Raw genomic sequence first — 16064 nt, forward strand, 5'->3', positions numbered from 1 at the left:
ATTTTCCTTTGATTTTAGTATAATAATAGAAACAGCGGTTCATGGAACTAATATCTTTGTTTTATGTAACACATTTGTGCAGACTATGCATGTGTTGCCAGATAATTGACTGGATCTCTAAGCAATGCGGACTGAACACATTCCGCCCTCCTGTGTATTTATACCCTTTTGTACTCGACCTTGTGAATATCGACCATGATAAAGTTGTTATAGCAAAGGGGACTGAATATGATAGAGGATTTACAAGTACAGTCTACTACCCAAAGAAGAAAAAATACTTCCATGAAGTTACTGATGAAGGGACAATAGTATGGAGAGCTGGTGAATCTGAAAAGGGTACCGAGTTAGTGAGACTTTCAAGCGAAAAAAGTACGTTGATTGTAATAATATGTAGATGTGCTAGGCGAGAATATGCTAGGCACTATAGGAAGACGGACGGATGTTGGAGAAATGTTGATGAACCTGCGAATGAATCAGCAGTTATAGAGGATAATGAGATGAATGAAAAACATGAAAATACACTAAATACCGATAATAAGCTTGCTGAATTCTCGTTTTCCACAGTTTTACCGCTGGATCAATCCGCTGGAGAATCTGCCAGAGTCTCGGGTTATTCGGAAGTACAAGTGCATAATCTTGAAGCACCCACTTTTCTTGCACAAAAATACGATGCAGAAATTACTTATGTGGAACTAGATCTTTCAGATGTGAATTTCGACATATTTTTGATTGGAGATTCCTTCATTGATGGTGTTCCCCTAAAGATATTCACTGTGAAGGATGGCTACCGTCTAACTGAGATTTATGATGCAAGTGTCCCCGTTTTTACATGTTCAAGTGGTGAAAATATTAGATCGGTAGTGGCGTATTATGACAGAACGAATCTCTTGTCTGTTTTGGTGAATGTTGTAAATAATGGTAGACTAATTTGGTTTTGCCACAACAGGAAGGATGGAATATGGAGCAGAGTTACTAGACAAGAACATGAAACATTGCTGAATATACTAAAGGAACAAGCTTTGAGAGATAAGGAGGAACACTCTACCGTTAATAGGCTACAGACTGCTATTTGCAATGAAAAGGTACTCCCCTCACTTTTGACCGAAAATGATTTATCAGTAGGACAAGAAACAATTTTAAAAATCAAAGATGAAAAGGATTACACCTCACTGCCTTCCGTATGTGAGGGTGATGTCAAGAAAACACGAGATGAGCATGTAACCTACATAGGAGAGATATTTGATAATTTTGGAGATAATCACCACAATTCCAATTTTAATAACACCAGGCAAAGATCGGTAAGGCAAACTATATCTACAAAAGGCCCCAAAGAGGATAAATCAGACGAGGTTTCATACACTTTAAACCATGGTCAAGAGGTTGTACTTTGTGAATGAACAAGTGACTAAGGATAACCGGGGACAGCTATTATGCAAAAGTTGGTAAACCTGAGACTAAACCAAAGAATAAAGCTATTCTGAACTCCAGCAATCTTCTCCTTGATGGAGATGCCGAAGAACAGTGTAACGAGTTAGAGTAGGAACGTTACGAGAGTAGTTGAGAACGAGCTTGAAAACATTAGAACGTTTCACCTCCTCCACAATGTTTTAAAGAGTTGGAAATTTTACAACTTAGCGTGGACTCTAAATTTTGTTCATGTACTGCATCATTATATAGAATGTAAGAATGATCAGGAAGAGCCAATAAAAAGGATTATCATCGTAGGTTAATAATAAGTCAAATTGCTAAACATAAAAAGTTATCATGTAGATAAATTTTTAAATCTTTTTGCTCCTTAAGAGTGGAGATTCTAAAATTACTGGCAACGTCTTTTTGCAGTCCAATAAGCCATTTTCATTAAAAATCACTCGACTTTCCCTGTAAATGCATGTCAAGGCAAATTTTGCATCATAAACTCACTTTAAAAATGTGATACAAGATTCCTTGTTTTCAAAATTTAGTATATTGATTAATGTCTCAACTGCGATACTTAAAGAGGTCTTGCAAAGGGTGACAAGCGATAGCATTCTGAACCTTGGTTCGAACATTTTAAACAAAAATTTGGAGTAGAATGGTGGACCTTTACTCACGTCTTCCTTGTAGACAAAGTCATTGAAAGCTTCGTTATAAATGCGATTTAGATAGTGGTCAAAGTCCAGATTTTTGGTATCTGCGAGTGCAAAATACTTGACAAAGTTATCCTCAGAAATTGATAACCGTATTTCATTTGCATACTCGTAGTATACTGTAGACTTGAACTGTGTATCGTGGTAAATGTTTCCTGCAAGTTTCTGAGGACAAGATAAAAAACAAACTTAGATTCCTTAAAGTGTCCATTTTCATGTTTTGCAAAGCTAGGTATAATAGGCGATAAAACTCAAATTCAACCTGTAATGATACATCAAAAAAACTAAAACTTACCGTGCAAAGGTCTCCTTGTTTATGTAAATGAATGAGCTGTGTTTGACACTGATTAAACTGGTCAAGGTCCCCGTGAAGCAATGCAATTCTTGCATTTGTGGAATATAGCCTCACTACGAATGGACTTCTTATGTGTTGAACTTGAATATCCTGACGAATAGAACGAAATTGTTCCTCAATATAACGATAGTTTTTACTCATCATGAAACGGTCAAATACATATTTGAATGATTCCTTCAGTACATGCTCGGGGCGTACCTTTGAAAAATTTATACACACGATTACAACATACCATTCTTGGATTAGGTTCCGCAGTTAGTCTTAGATATGGTTTTTCTAACTCCTCACTTGTTCCAATAATCGCCTTTCCGCGTTCGGGATTGAAATTATAAATCTGTTTCATATGAATTTGTAACAATAACAACGTACCCCTCCAGGAATGCTTCTTTTAAATCTTTGAGATCTTTGTTCCCTCCTTTGCAGTTCATCACTTGATACGTAGGGAGAGGGAAAGCCATGGAATTGTGCACCAATTGGTAAATATTTTGGTTTTTCTACAGGTGGCTTGGGTTTATCAGCGGGAGGTTTTGGTTTTTCAATAAGAGCTGGTTTGGGCTTTGGAGCATTTTTAGGTACAAGCTGGGGACTTAAAGGTTTCGGAGCAGGCTCAGCGCCTCGTAAAATATCCTCGAGTGCTGGAATTTTTAGGTCATTTACATCAATTTTGCCAGATTTGACATCTTCGGATATTTTATCAACATATTTTCTTACGGTCTTTTTGAACTTTTTGGTGCTTGTGCCCTGAAAGTATTTAGCATAAAAATTTCAAACAAACCACATTGAAATGATCATGAAGCTTTTTAACCCACTGATCAAACTTTTCTGTAGATGTCTTTTTCGGTACATCTATTGTAATTTTAGGTATATCCTGTGTCATCTTGGCGTTACTTTGCATGCTCTGTGCTACTGGAGGTGCATGCGATACTTGTGTAGGTATCGCGCCAGGATACATTTGTTGTGGCATGGGTGGGAATACTGGTTGAATTGGAGTCATTTTTGGAGGTGATAGTTGTGGTTGGGGCATAACCGAAGGAGAAATTGGATCATGAAAGCCTTTTGCCCTAACTTTTTTCTCCGTATCTACAAAAGATTGGTGATGAAAGATGCATCATATACCTGGTTGTCCGGTCTTGAGTTTTATGGGTATGACGTTTTGCATCTTTTGTTCAGAACTCACTGGAACAGACCATCCCATGAATGGCGCTTTAGACGAGAGTTTAACACCGCTAAGTAAATTGTCTTTATTATACATTGCGCCCATGAGCGGTGGATTTTGAACGACAGGAGCCTGCACGACTGGAAACTGTGGAACCGGCATCATTTGTGGCATATATCCATATGGGTTTGGTTGTTGTATAATTGGAGCCTTCATTGGTACTTGTTGCGCAGTCGTCTGCCTCATGATCCTATCAGCTTCTGCCTTTGCTATCTCGTCACTGTATCCTGTATACGTTTATAAATGTGCGAATTTAATGATGGAATATCTGTAGCTCCATTTTCATCATGCGCAATGCATCTTACTATATGTACACCCCTTAACGCAAAGCCAACTGTACTAGGCAAGCAAGCAAACAGAGGGACGCAACTAATAAAGCAATGGAGCACGAGTTTCAGCATAGGCCAAAGAGAGTAGAACACAGACATCAAGAAAACAAGAGAAGGAATGAGACGTTGCAGTGTAGAATAACACAACATGTAGATTTAGAGCAATAATAGAGGCACATGATGAAGAAGAGGGAATGAAAAGTGTGAAGAAACGTACCCAAATTCTTAAAGTGCGAGAAAAGCATATTGTAGCTGGCACGGACCGGTTGTCCAGGCGCCCCGAATGTATTTTGATTCTGCATTTTCAAAATACACGTTCTTGTCGGTATGTTTCAGAGTATGAGGGAATTATCGTGTATTTTGAGCGAATCAAACAAAATGAATGCACAAGAGGAAAATTCTACATATTTGCGTGGAAATATACTACAAATTTAATGACCAATGTGCGTTCTTTGCCACTTGTCGTTTATAGTGAATATTTGTCCGCCCGGAGCCTGCCCCTTGGCGAGGCCCACTACAACGTGGATTATAACCTACACCTTTGGACGTATAGACATGAAATTTTTGGAACACATTCTACTTTTATATTTAACGCCATAAATGTGAAGTGAGATAGTAAAGATCATACGTCTGTGGAGAAGGATGATGGACTGCACACACTAGACGGACAAAGATTAAAATTTTTATATCTTAAAAGAGGCAGATTGTAGAAGAAACGGAAAAGTTGTGGAATCTTGGATACACACCGAGATTCCGTCGTCTCCAACTTGATTCCTGAACATGACACACGGTAATGAAGGAAGCAACTTGGACTTTAACCTCCCGTTTGAACCTTACAAAGTGAGCTCATATTTCTACAGTAGTCTATAGTTCCCATCATCTGTTTTAACGTCATATATGCAGCGACACACTTATACTTAGCACCAACTACTCTTTATGAAAGACGCCTACGAATGCTTTGATAAGTCTCGTTTCGGGCTCTTTGAGTCTCCAACTGGGTCTGGAAAAACAATCGCAATCTTGGCTGCAATGATCGCATGGTTAAACAAGAATAGAGTAAGGGGTCTAATGAGAAAGCTGGACCCAAATGAATCGCAAAACGCAGATCCTAGTATACCAGATTGGGTCAGGGAGAGTGCCATGGCACAAAAAGAAAAGGATGCTGAGGATATTATCAATGAAGATGCAAGAGAATTGGAAGAACTCCGGTCCAGGATCGAAAACAAATTTGACTTTTCGAGTGGTAGTATAAAATTTAAGGGAGCTTTTAAAAGACAAAGGCATGAACTAGAATTTGAAGACGAACAGGTTTGTTATACATATTATATTCATCTACATGCAGGATATAAATATCGCCCATCCTCGTCTTCAAGTTATCATCTGCAGCAGAACATTTTCTCAACTAAATCAATATGTCTCGGAGTTTCGTCGTCTAAATTCAAAGTATAAGCTTGGGATTATAGCTGGGCGTTTCCAGGTCTGCATAAATGAAAAGGTACGCAGATGTAGCACTGCTGAGGAATTAAATGAAGAGTGTAGACGTACCTCGTGTGCGTACAGGAAGGATGTCAAAGAACTTCGTGAATCAATACTTGCGTATCCACTTGATATTGAAGAAGTGGTACAAATTGGGAAGGATATGTATGCATGCCCCTACTATGCAGGGGTAAAAAATGTAGCCCATATGGATATAATACTTGTTCCGTATGTTTCTATATTGAACGATTCTGTGCGAGAAAGTCTTGGAATAGATTTAAAAGGGAACATTATAGTTTTTGACGAGGGACACAATCTTTCTGATGCTATTGAAGAGGCGCAGTCTGTTAGAATATCCCTTAAGGAGCTCCAGGATCTTAATATGGAATGCAAGGGATATCTTAAAAAGTTTGCATCTACAATCCAAAAGGACGAGACTGAGGTTCTGAGATTGATGATAGAGATGTTGAATACCCTGGAAGGTCACGCAAATAAACAAAAGACTGTAGATAATACACATAACAATAATGATGAATTTGCTTCATCAAAGGAACCTGACAGTTTAATAGTGAATAGTTCTCTGTCAAAACATGAAAAAACCTCTGAAAATTTCTCAAATCCTAGACAGGGATTGGGTGGCAATTTTAACGGAAGAGGAAATGTACGTTCAGATTCCAATTTAGAAAACTTGAATACAACTTGCATGACTATTTCCTCATTTATTATAGAATTCGGTCTTCAAGATATAAAGTTTCATACTATTTTGGATTTCTTGGCATCCAGTGATTTCACAAGGAGATTCAGGGGATATGTCGAACGGCTAAAGCATGCTGTTGAAAAGAATTTAGATATTTCTAACAAGAAGGATAACATGAAAACAGTATCCACATTGGCAATATACACTTTGAGAGCATTTATACAAGCTCTGCTTTCATCAAACTCGAACGACCGTGTCATAATTACAAGAACAGGTTGTAGCATTGAAATTGAAATATTCTCATTATTTGCCGGTAAATTTTTATCCTCATACTCTCATACATTTACAGATGAAAACTTCCACAAGACAGGTAATTTTTCACGATTTTTCATGCAGCATCTCTAGTCTCCGAAGCGCACTCTGTTCTGGTAATGAGCGGTACACTATCACCTATAGAGGAGTTTTTACGTTTAGTTCCACCAAACATGAGTGCTTTAATACATACTAGCCCTCCAGTGTTTCCATTAAATCGTTTCTTTGCGTCAATTATAGACAGGGGTTTGTTCTGTTTCCCAGGCTTCTAATGGGATATTACGTATAAATACAATATTCATATGAAATACATAATCATTACGCAGATAATGATGGAAACGAACTCAAATTCGACTACACCTCTAGAACCAGAGATATGGAGCTAACTTACCTGTGCAAACTCTTGGATTTGATTTCATCCATAGTTCCGAATGGAATCGTCTGTTTCTTTTCTAGCTATAAATTCCTGAAGCAATTTCGCTCATTTTTGGAAAATTCAAGATTCAGAATATCTATAATGAGCAGAAAAAGACTATTCTTTGAAGAGCAAGGTATGTTACTCCATATGTATGCATCTCACATACTACTGACACGTGTATCTGTCTAATATCTACACCTTGTGAGACTATACATTTAGTGTCTTATGGAAGTTCATGGTCTTAGTATTATAGACTAAACAATTTGTAGGTCATGGATCAGTGTTTGACGAGTACAGTAAGACTGCCCTAGAAAGAGGTGCAATTTTATTTGGAGTATTCGGAGGCAGACAAAGTGAAGGAGTAAATTTCTCAGACGGACTCGCACGTCTGGTTCTTCTTGTTGGACTCCCATATCCTCCGGATTCTATTAAGTTGGCACTGAAGAGACAAGACACAGGGAATCATTCTGGTACGTTTCTACCACACTTGATCTCTCTCGTTGTATGACTATACTGTGGCACTCTCTTCCATCCGTTTTCATCTTTTATGACTTCATCACCAGTAGTGCATGTCTAGTTCCATCCCTCACCCTTTGATGACCAGTTCACCATACACTCCCAGTCCATGGATGAATATGGTTTCTACTGACGACTTTGATTCCATACATGCCAGACTCTTACTCTATCAATGAACCACTGTTGGTATACTAAAGACATTTAGGTCCACCCCATCTCGATCGTACTTTGTTATGTTACAAGAATGTGAACCAGTGCATAGGTAGAGCGATGAGACACAGAATGGACTTTGCTGCTGTACTCCTCCTCGACTCTCGTTACCGCGGCAAGGACGCCAAGTACCTCTCTGGTTATGTCCAGGAGTCTCTTAGACAGAGGGCGGTTGGAGATTTGGAAAGTGCTCTTGAGAGTTTTTACAGAACCTTCCATGATGATTGAGGGATGTCTTGTGCGGTCCTATTTCGCATGCAATGCATTATCCAATGAGTAGAATATCGAGAATGATAAAGGATAGTGCCTGGACTCTTGGATTATTCATAGTTATTTATAGTCCTTGCGTTGAACCCACATACGGAATAGGAACTAATGGATCCACCAAACAAGGTGGCGATGTTTATTTTAAAATATACTCTCAATCTTCCAAGGACCTGGGCAACTGGCCTACTAAGCATTACACCAATAAAAGAGCGTTCTGGTACTGGACTTGGAGTACAGCAAAGGTATCATTTAGCAACGTAGGAACTGCCTTTACCAGAGATGTAAGGGGAGCTATTCAAACTAAAAAGGAGCATTTGTTCATAGTCTACGATGACGCTCCTCCTGAGGGTGATCCCTTCTTTGACCTTCCATTTATCAAGAAGGAACCCTCTAAAGATAAACACAGCTTAAAGGGAGCATACATTTTTCACTAGGCTCCCATCACGAATGCAGTCTTTTCACGACTCTGCAGTTTTAATTTGTTTTACTTCTGTGCACGCACTTTGGTATTGTTGTAAATGTGCATGTAGCTGTGGAGAGCTGAGAGGGCATTGGTGAACCCTGAGAAGCCACTGTCTCAGTGGAGATTCATGGAAGAAGCAATAAACATACACAAAGGCAGAGCGTAATGGAGATAGATAGGTCCACAGAAGGAGGAAGAAAGTGTGTATACCCTCACAGCGTGGTAGGGTCAAATCGCCCTAGAACCCCGCGGCTGATGGCTCAAGTTTAGGGTCATTTTTAGAATTTCAATGCCAAAATTTGGACCAAATGCGCATTCATTTGAGGCGTGAACGGAATGCATTTTCGTAGAATCTCTTCTTCCTTTTTGCCCCATGCATTCAAGTGTGTAACGAGAGATTCTACACACTTTACATTATCGCAGAATTTGTTGTTTCTTTATCCGTACAGACTACACGCTTCCCTAAATCCCCTTTAACCGTACACATTTAATTCTTGTTACCGTGACATCATCAAAGAATGAGAATCTTGGCGGCGTTTTACACACTCTTGATCTTCAAGGGGGCCTTCTGCGGGAAGAACCTCAGACTTTTGGACTCTTATAATGGGTCAACCCAACCGAATTCTCACGTTCTCGATCTCGCAAAGCCGGACGAGAACTTTGTGGAGGTATCTTGTACCGATGACCCTACGGGAGTCTCCCAAAAGGGATACAATGTGAAGGATGACCATGTAGTATCCTCAGTGGTAGAGGACGGTCAGGAGATCTGGAAGGCAGCCGAAGGATCCGAGGAATCCTGCACACTCGCACTTGTTGGCTCAAAGGAACAAGACGCCCTGTTGACCCTTCACGTTAGAAATGGAACTTCATTCACCTTCTTTTACTTTGAAAAGGTTGGTGGAGCATGGAAGGATGTCCATGAAGATGAGTTTCAGGCAAAGTATGATGAGATGAGTAACAAAGTTAACCAGCATGCAGAGAATGCTCAGGCTGAGGATGGGCCAAAAAATGGTAGACATCTAAGGGAGTCTCAGGCATTCCAGTCTGAAAATGATGTAGAAACTGCCCATAATGGTGAACAGGATGGTCAGAATGGAAAATATGAACCGAGGGACGATGTCGTAGATCTCGCTCATCCTACAATTTCCAGTGTGACTGTGGACAGCAAGGGAGTAAAGCAGACAAAGTATTCCCTCGGTGAGCACCTTGGCATATCCTCAGTAGTTTATGGCAGTCAACACCTATGGCATGTCGGTCCGGATGATAAGAGGTGCACAGCTTTGGAGTCTTTTGAAAGGGACGGCACCTTCCTCTTGGTTGTTGGTGTTTACGACAATGGCATAACCGTTACTGTGCCATTTGAAAAGGTGGGAGAAAAGTTCAAGAAATTGTCTGAGCAAGTCTTTAATAGCAAGTTCCATAGCTTGATGGAGGAAAAGCCAATTCCTTCCAGTCACTCGGGTCCACACACCATTGACATTTCAGCCTCGGCCTTGTTCCCATGTCACTCATTCAAATTCCACTTTGACGATATTCCAGTCACAGTGCTAATGCCATGGGTGGAGAACTTACACATTACAAAGCTCGTGGATGGAGAGGATACAGTTGCTGAAGCCACTCTTGGGGGAAACTTTGCATGGATTGCCATTCACACAAATGAAGAGAGAAAGCCTGATATGGTCATGGTTCCAGGTGGTTCGGCAAAGTATACGCTATATAAGAAGAACGGCGACGAATGGACAGAGTGCCAGGGACTCGGTGCAATGAACAAGTACAGGGCTCCCGTAGAGAAGAAGAGAGAGTTTATTCTTGATGTTTCTGCTACAACCGAGGACGAAAACTTCCAAGTATTTGGAGGAGAGTTGCAGGCATTCTTACTTCGTGCCTATTTCCCAAGAGCCGGTTCCTACGCCACTGAGGTCGTCCATGGCACATCTAAAATCTGGAAGGCTACTGGAGATGAGAGATGTCTTTACTCTGAGATTTCTTCCGCAGAAAGTTCCTGCCTACTCATCCTATCTACAGACGGAGACAAAAAGTTTTCCTTTAGGCATTTTGAGAATACCGCTCTCGGATGGATGAGTACCCTCGAAAATGATTTTGTTTTGGATAGGGAGTAAGGGATGCTCCTAGAATTTATAGTAGTATGGTACAAGAGGAATCCTCCAAGGAGACTCGTTATCACCACTTCTATTTGTACTATGCATGGATCCCCTGAGTAAAATCCTACACTCAGTTTACCCAACGGTAAAAGGAAAGATTGGAGAAAAACAGGAACATGCCATGAACCACCTACTATTCATGGATGACATTAAACTATTCGCTGAAACTGACGAAATCCTAAAGAAAATGACGGACGAAGTCAAAATGTTCTGCGAAGCCTCAGGATTGGAAATAAACAGAGAAAAGTCAGCTACAAACTCGCCTCTCTGCGAAGACACTGCGGTACTATTGGAAGGAACTGCAATGTATAAATACTTGGGTATAATGGAGGACAGATCGAGCATCCCATCTTTGGAGTCATGGGAAAAAATCCGAGCCGAAATTTTGGCAAGGGTTGAAAAATTAGCAAAAACCAAGCTGAACGGGAGAAACATGTTCAAGGCGATAAATATGTTTGCATTGTCCCTCCTGAATTACTACACTGGATTGCTAAGACTTTTACCGGATGATTTTGAGGCACTAGACTTGGACATCCGCAAAATCCTGGTCAAACATAGGATACATTACCTGAATGCATCCCCTGAAAGACTCTACCTTAAAAGAGATCAATGCGGACGGGGACTAGCATCAGCAACCTTTAGATCTGAAAAGATGTTGCTAACTTTTTGGGACACCTTGAGAAAAGGTAGTGAGACATCCACACGCCGTGCATTGATAATGAAAATTGAAAATGAAGACCTCACCCATATGTCACGCATAGAAGGATTTGTCAGACGCAAATACGAAAAAGTTAACAATGGGGGAATACGAATTGGAGATGACAATATCAATGAGATGCAAAGGAGAAGTCTATTCCACTCACTTTCACAAAAGAGATGCCACCCTATATTCTTTAAACAACTGAATGGAGATAATCTAATTGACAGAAAGGAATCTGCACTCTGGCTAACACATGGAAACATTTCAGCTCGAGACGAAGCAGCCTACTGCGCTCTCCAAGACAGAAATATCTTCATGGGAAACTATGATAAATGCAAACATTGCAAAGGAGCAACAGCTACCGTCGACCACCTTGCCACATGCTGTGAACGTAAACTAGCCTTTGATTACACCAGGCGACATAACGAAGTACTGAAATGTGTATCTCTCCACCTGTGCCGCATGTTCAACCTAATAAAAAGAAAGAAAATAAAAGGATATGTGATGCAGGAGACAGTTACTGACGGTACAAACGAACTTAGGATCGATACTGCTGTTAAGACGGACGCCAGGATAACGAACAATAGACCTGATATCCAACTCTACGACAGGAGAAATAAAAGGATATTTATAGTCGAAGTCGGAATCACGTGTCCAACTAAGGTCTCAGATACGGAATCCCACAAACAAAGGAAATACGATGTCCTTGCAAAAGAATTATGCTGCATCCATAATATGCCAGCATGCACTGTTCCAATAGTATATTCTTGGGATGGATTGGTCACAAAATACCACGCAAAGCACCTAGAGAAAATAGCTTTGCCCACAAAAATCAGAGCCTACATGCAGACTAGAGTACTACGTACCACCTTCGATTCGGTAACTCACGATCGAAGAAGAGGAGTTGAAGAAAGAGCTCCAGAAGAAAAGCTGGAAGACATCTTTGGGAGATTCCTCGGAAACCTCGACAAAGAGGAAGAACCTCTTGAAGAGGAGGAAGTGGAAAACGAGCTCGAATTCTCTCGCGACAAAGTAATAAGGATTAGGAATATAATAAAACGTCGGAGAACCGCTGCTTCTAGAAGGTCTGAAGGCCCCCAAAACCTACGGAAAATCCGTAGGAGTCAAGAAGGGTAGGAAATAATAACGCACATATAAACCAACACCTACACCTAGGGCAGATTAATTAATTAATTAATTAATTAGATTAAGGGTTAACCCTTGGCCTTTTCTATTATCCTGACCAAATTGTCGATTCCCCTCATCATATTTGATGGCTGATGCTATATATTTGATGAATAAATGAATCATAGAGACGATAATGAATGGAAAGGAAACGTACATTTTCGAAAACAATCGACTTTTCTGCGTCAACATGTGCAAAGTCTACCCATTTTGCCTTGCATAAGTTATCATTCAGTTGGTCGAAAGTTATCAAAATTGAGGATGCAACTACTGAAATCGAGTTCTGGATGCTGATCCAATCTCGGAGAAGCTTCAAGGTGTGAAGCAAACATTTTTGTAAATTTAATCTATCGCTAAAGATCCTGAATATGAGTGTTGGTGATTCCTAGAGCAAACCTCTGGAGTATATGCGTTGCCTCAGAGCTATTCAACTTTTTGGCCTCAGAGGACGTAATTTTATACAGTGGATCCTGGAAAACGTATAATTGGCCGTTGCACTTACATGTATGTAGATGGAAGATATTCTAAACCCGAGCTCAAGCTCTGTGGTTTCCGATGCAACTTGTTTTTGTCTCCATGTCTTTAGCAAAGTGTGGAGAGAATAGCGATCCAAACTATCAAACTGCTCTGGAAGACCCAAATCTGAAGCGGATATATCCTGTAAGGGCATATATAATGGATTTTGAGATTTAGAGTATAGTGTAGCAGAAACTTACAAAAGTTTGCTTAGACATGGGTTCGCGGTTTATTATTGCTTTCCTGTACGTGTGTTTCAGGTTACGCCAGTGCTCAATGAACATCAAACGGTCCTCCTCACTCAAGTTTCCGTAATTGACTAGGGAATATACGATAAACAGAAAGAGGTAAACTTACAATCATAGTTTATATTGTGCCCTCCAAGTTTAATATCTATAACTGCAGGTTTCTCAAATCCAAGCAAAAGGTTTTCAAGCTAAAGGTTTTTAAGGATAGAAAGAAAAACTCACCTTTATGGCTTTACATATTTGTGTTACTTTGCCGGACTGTATTTCATACCAAGTGTGTTGGTCGGATAATTCTATGTTGTGTGACAGCGGTACAACCCCGTTAAAAAACGGGATAATCTCATTATCTACAAGAAAATTCAAGTCTTTAAAATCCTCCCTCTTTATATCGTTTCCACGGAGACCATCCAAGGGAGTGTTCATGCGATATGCAACTGAGTAGAAAATAGCTTCAGTTGCGGAATATGTTGGAACAACCTAAATGTGAGTGTATCTTTGTGATGGAGAATCTGGTTAAGATTATGCATGAACAAAGGTGCTCTTTATGTGGCATGAACCTCGAAGATTGCTATGCATCTATCCCATATCTATTTTATCAACTGTCCAAAAGGTTCTCTGAGTGCCTCCAACGATTCATCCATTGTAGTACTCCATTAGACAACTACTCAGTACAGATTCCCTAGTCTCCATACTGGAGAGTCCATAGAGTCTCAAATCTGTCTAACCCATGGATCTCCTTTATGACTTTTATAGAACTTAAATCCCGCGAACCCAACTAATCCGGATACAACAGTAGCGAGAGTTCCAAAGACAGTAGGTTCAACCCAAGAAGTTCCAGAAGAAGGGGTTTGAGAATCAGTTTGAAGAGCAGAAACTTGAGTACCCTCACCATCGCTATCGGCATCAAGGTCTTTTCTTCCATCACCAGCAGGACCTCTAGGTCCTATAGATCCTTTAAGTCCAGCGACGCCAGCAGTTTCAGTTTTACCAGGAGTAGCAGGATCCCCTTTAACTTCTGTACTACCAGGACCAGCTCCACCTTGATGTCCAGGTTGCTGAGGAGGGGGTGGTGATGGAGTAGGTTTAGGACAGTCTGACAAACTATCACATCCAGCCTCTTTTAGTGCATTTTTAAGTTTATTCCATTGGTTACAGTTTAAAGTACCTCCATCCAGATTCTCAGGTGTTATACCTTCGAGATTACCAGGAGCTGGTACCCACTGTTCATCTTTATCACTACTGGTAGGCTTCTTGTACCAGCCTGTGGCTGTACCTCCATCAACGTATATTAGTTTTGGATTATGGTTTTTGTAGAATGCATAAACAGCTTTTACGTTGGGAAGAGGAAATGCATGTCCACTTAAAGTTATTCTATTCCTAGTTGTACCATCAGTAGGATCATACTTTGTAGCTGCTATTCTCCATTCATCACCAGAAATATTAACCTTATGCTTGAAGTAATCAGCACTTTGATGCTGTCCTTTACAAGAAACTTTCTTAATAGTAACAGAGATCCTCCCGCTGTTACCTGTAGGACTATGGTAACCGCAGCAGTAGCTTTTATTATTACGAACCTGAGAATTCTCAAAAGTTAGATTTATGGTAACTGCATCGTTGAGTAGACAGTTAAGACCGTCAAGCTGAGTCTCAAGTGTCTTACCGGTGAGTTGAATAGTTTGAGGACCTTGTTTTCCAGGATGTGGTTGCCAACTTAAGTTACCACTACCTGGTTTGGCAGATTTATAAGTATACTTTCCTCCCTTAAGTACCTCTGCTAGAAGAGGTTGATTCATGTTGTCAGTACCTTTCCAGTACCATACTGATAGATGCTTAATATTTTCCCCGGAGGTGATTCCTATATCAGTAGTAACATCCTGAGTACCTCCAAACTTAACCTCCTGAACCTGAAAAGGTGCTCCTGTAGCTGAAGTATGCTTAAACTTCCAGAAACCAGAACCTAGAGGATCCTCTAACTTCTCCAATCTAACTTGGTTGGGAGATCCATCAGGAGGCTTCTGACTTATGTTTATGACAACACCAGACGTAGCAGTCATTCTGGGTTATGATCTAAGTGTCAAGTTATTTTTAGTTTCCATATGCTCATCATCCATCCTCCATGTTCAGAGAGTATGCTCTTTCAAAACTCTGAGATCCATGAGAGTATCCTAGCTACTCCTCATCCTCCCTCACAACTAGCTCACCGTCTAGCCGTATGGAGGATCCACTGGAGTACAAAGAGTCCATGTAAGAGTCTCTGGTGGAGTAGACATACTCTATTATATAGGCTTCTTAGAGTCACCATCAGTTCCTCATTCTCCTTATAGAGACTCCCTACGGCTAAAGCATACGGTCGTCCAGTACTCCTTACAGTCGTACTTGTACAGTGAGAATCCTTCTCTTCTTTAGGTTCCCATTGTTCGTCTTTACAAGCTCTCACATGTCTCTTCTCAAGCTTGTAGAGAATTTATCCTCAATTTCGCTGGGAATTTTACGATTCTGCCGCAATAATCGCAAATGTGTGTCATTCCATGAACATTAATCCCCCAAAGTGCCACAATCGAGGTGAATATGCATCCATCTGCCCTTGTAGAGCCGACTTACCTTGTATATAAACTCTTTGTGTATATCTCGGAGTATGAAGGAAGTTCCGCTCAGTTTATGCTCCTTAATGCCTAGAGGTTCCAAGGGGAGCAGATTTGGAGCCGCACTTGACATTTTGCGCTGTCTGTCATAAACATATTATAAAGTGGACATGTGCAGAATCCGAAGCATCCGCAACGAAAGGATGGCGAGTGTGGAAAACAAACGCTGAGGCTTATAGTGCCAAACTGCCACTAGACATTTTCAGATTCGAACGAAAGTCGGTAA

General features: G+C 40.5%; 7 protein-coding genes across 7 annotated transcripts, besides 1 other annotated feature; 5 read left to right on the plus strand and 2 right to left on the minus strand.

The window, feature by feature from the left end:
• Positions 1 to 89: 89 nt before the first annotated feature.
• BEWA_053730 (hypothetical protein) lies at positions 90 to 1397 on the plus strand (the record flags this gene model as incomplete). The annotated part of the gene is made up of 1 exon (XM_004832713.1): positions 90 to 1397. The coding sequence occupies one exon, from the start codon at positions 90 to 92 to the stop codon at positions 1395 to 1397; it is 1308 nt and encodes a 435-aa protein (XP_004832770.1).
• A 381-nt stretch (positions 1398 to 1778) lies between these two features.
• Positions 1779 to 4328, minus strand: BEWA_053740 (conserved hypothetical protein; the record flags this gene model as incomplete). The annotated part of the gene is made up of 8 exons (XM_004832714.1): positions 1779 to 1878; positions 1921 to 2281; positions 2316 to 2679; positions 2714 to 2815; positions 2851 to 3222; positions 3257 to 3561; positions 3598 to 3924; positions 4244 to 4328. The coding sequence occupies 8 exons, from the start codon at positions 4326 to 4328 to the stop codon at positions 1779 to 1781; spliced, it is 2016 nt and encodes a 671-aa protein (XP_004832771.1).
• Positions 4329 to 4806: 478 nt separating this feature from the next.
• Positions 4807 to 7883, plus strand: BEWA_053750 (conserved hypothetical protein; the record flags this gene model as incomplete). Its single annotated transcript, XM_004832715.1, has 7 exons — positions 4807 to 4866; positions 4948 to 5334; positions 5369 to 6569; positions 6596 to 6757; positions 6838 to 7062; positions 7199 to 7399; positions 7651 to 7883. The coding sequence occupies 7 exons, from the start codon at positions 4807 to 4809 to the stop codon at positions 7881 to 7883; spliced, it is 2469 nt and encodes an 822-aa protein (XP_004832772.1).
• A 62-nt stretch (positions 7884 to 7945) lies between these two features.
• On the plus strand, positions 7946 to 8356 carry BEWA_053760 (hypothetical protein; the record flags this gene model as incomplete). Its single annotated transcript, XM_004832716.1, has 1 exon — positions 7946 to 8356. One exon carries the CDS (start codon positions 7946 to 7948, stop codon positions 8354 to 8356), a length of 411 nt encoding a protein of 136 aa, XP_004832773.1.
• Positions 8357 to 8903: 547 nt separating this feature from the next.
• Positions 8904 to 10505, plus strand: BEWA_053770 (hypothetical protein; the record flags this gene model as incomplete). Its single annotated transcript, XM_004832717.1, has 1 exon — positions 8904 to 10505. The coding sequence occupies one exon, from the start codon at positions 8904 to 8906 to the stop codon at positions 10503 to 10505; it is 1602 nt and encodes a 533-aa protein (XP_004832774.1).
• Positions 10506 to 10590: 85 nt separating this feature from the next.
• Positions 10591 to 12384, plus strand: BEWA_053780 (hypothetical protein; the record flags this gene model as incomplete). The annotated part of the gene is made up of 1 exon (XM_004832718.1): positions 10591 to 12384. The coding sequence occupies one exon, from the start codon at positions 10591 to 10593 to the stop codon at positions 12382 to 12384; it is 1794 nt and encodes a 597-aa protein (XP_004832775.1).
• Positions 12385 to 12428: 44 nt separating this feature from the next.
• Positions 12429 to 12458: a microsatellite.
• BEWA_053790 (conserved hypothetical protein) lies at positions 12451 to 15990 on the minus strand. Its single transcript, XM_004832719.1, has 8 exons — positions 15798 to 15990; positions 13419 to 13673; positions 13306 to 13384; positions 13149 to 13267; positions 12935 to 13090; positions 12829 to 12902; positions 12590 to 12794; positions 12451 to 12530 (listed from the first exon to the last, which is right to left on the minus strand). The coding sequence occupies exons 1-8, from the start codon at positions 15909 to 15911 to the stop codon at positions 12462 to 12464; spliced, it is 1071 nt and encodes a 356-aa protein (XP_004832776.1). The 5' UTR covers positions 15912 to 15990; the 3' UTR covers positions 12451 to 12461.
• Between the last annotated feature and the right edge of the window lie 74 nt (positions 15991 to 16064).

This window comes from Theileria equi, assembly GCF_000342415.1.
Source record: "Theileria equi strain WA chromosome 4 map unlocalized gcontig_1105316255039, whole genome shotgun sequence".
NCBI classification, from domain to species: Eukaryota; Apicomplexa; class Aconoidasida; order Piroplasmida; family Theileriidae; genus Theileria; species Theileria equi.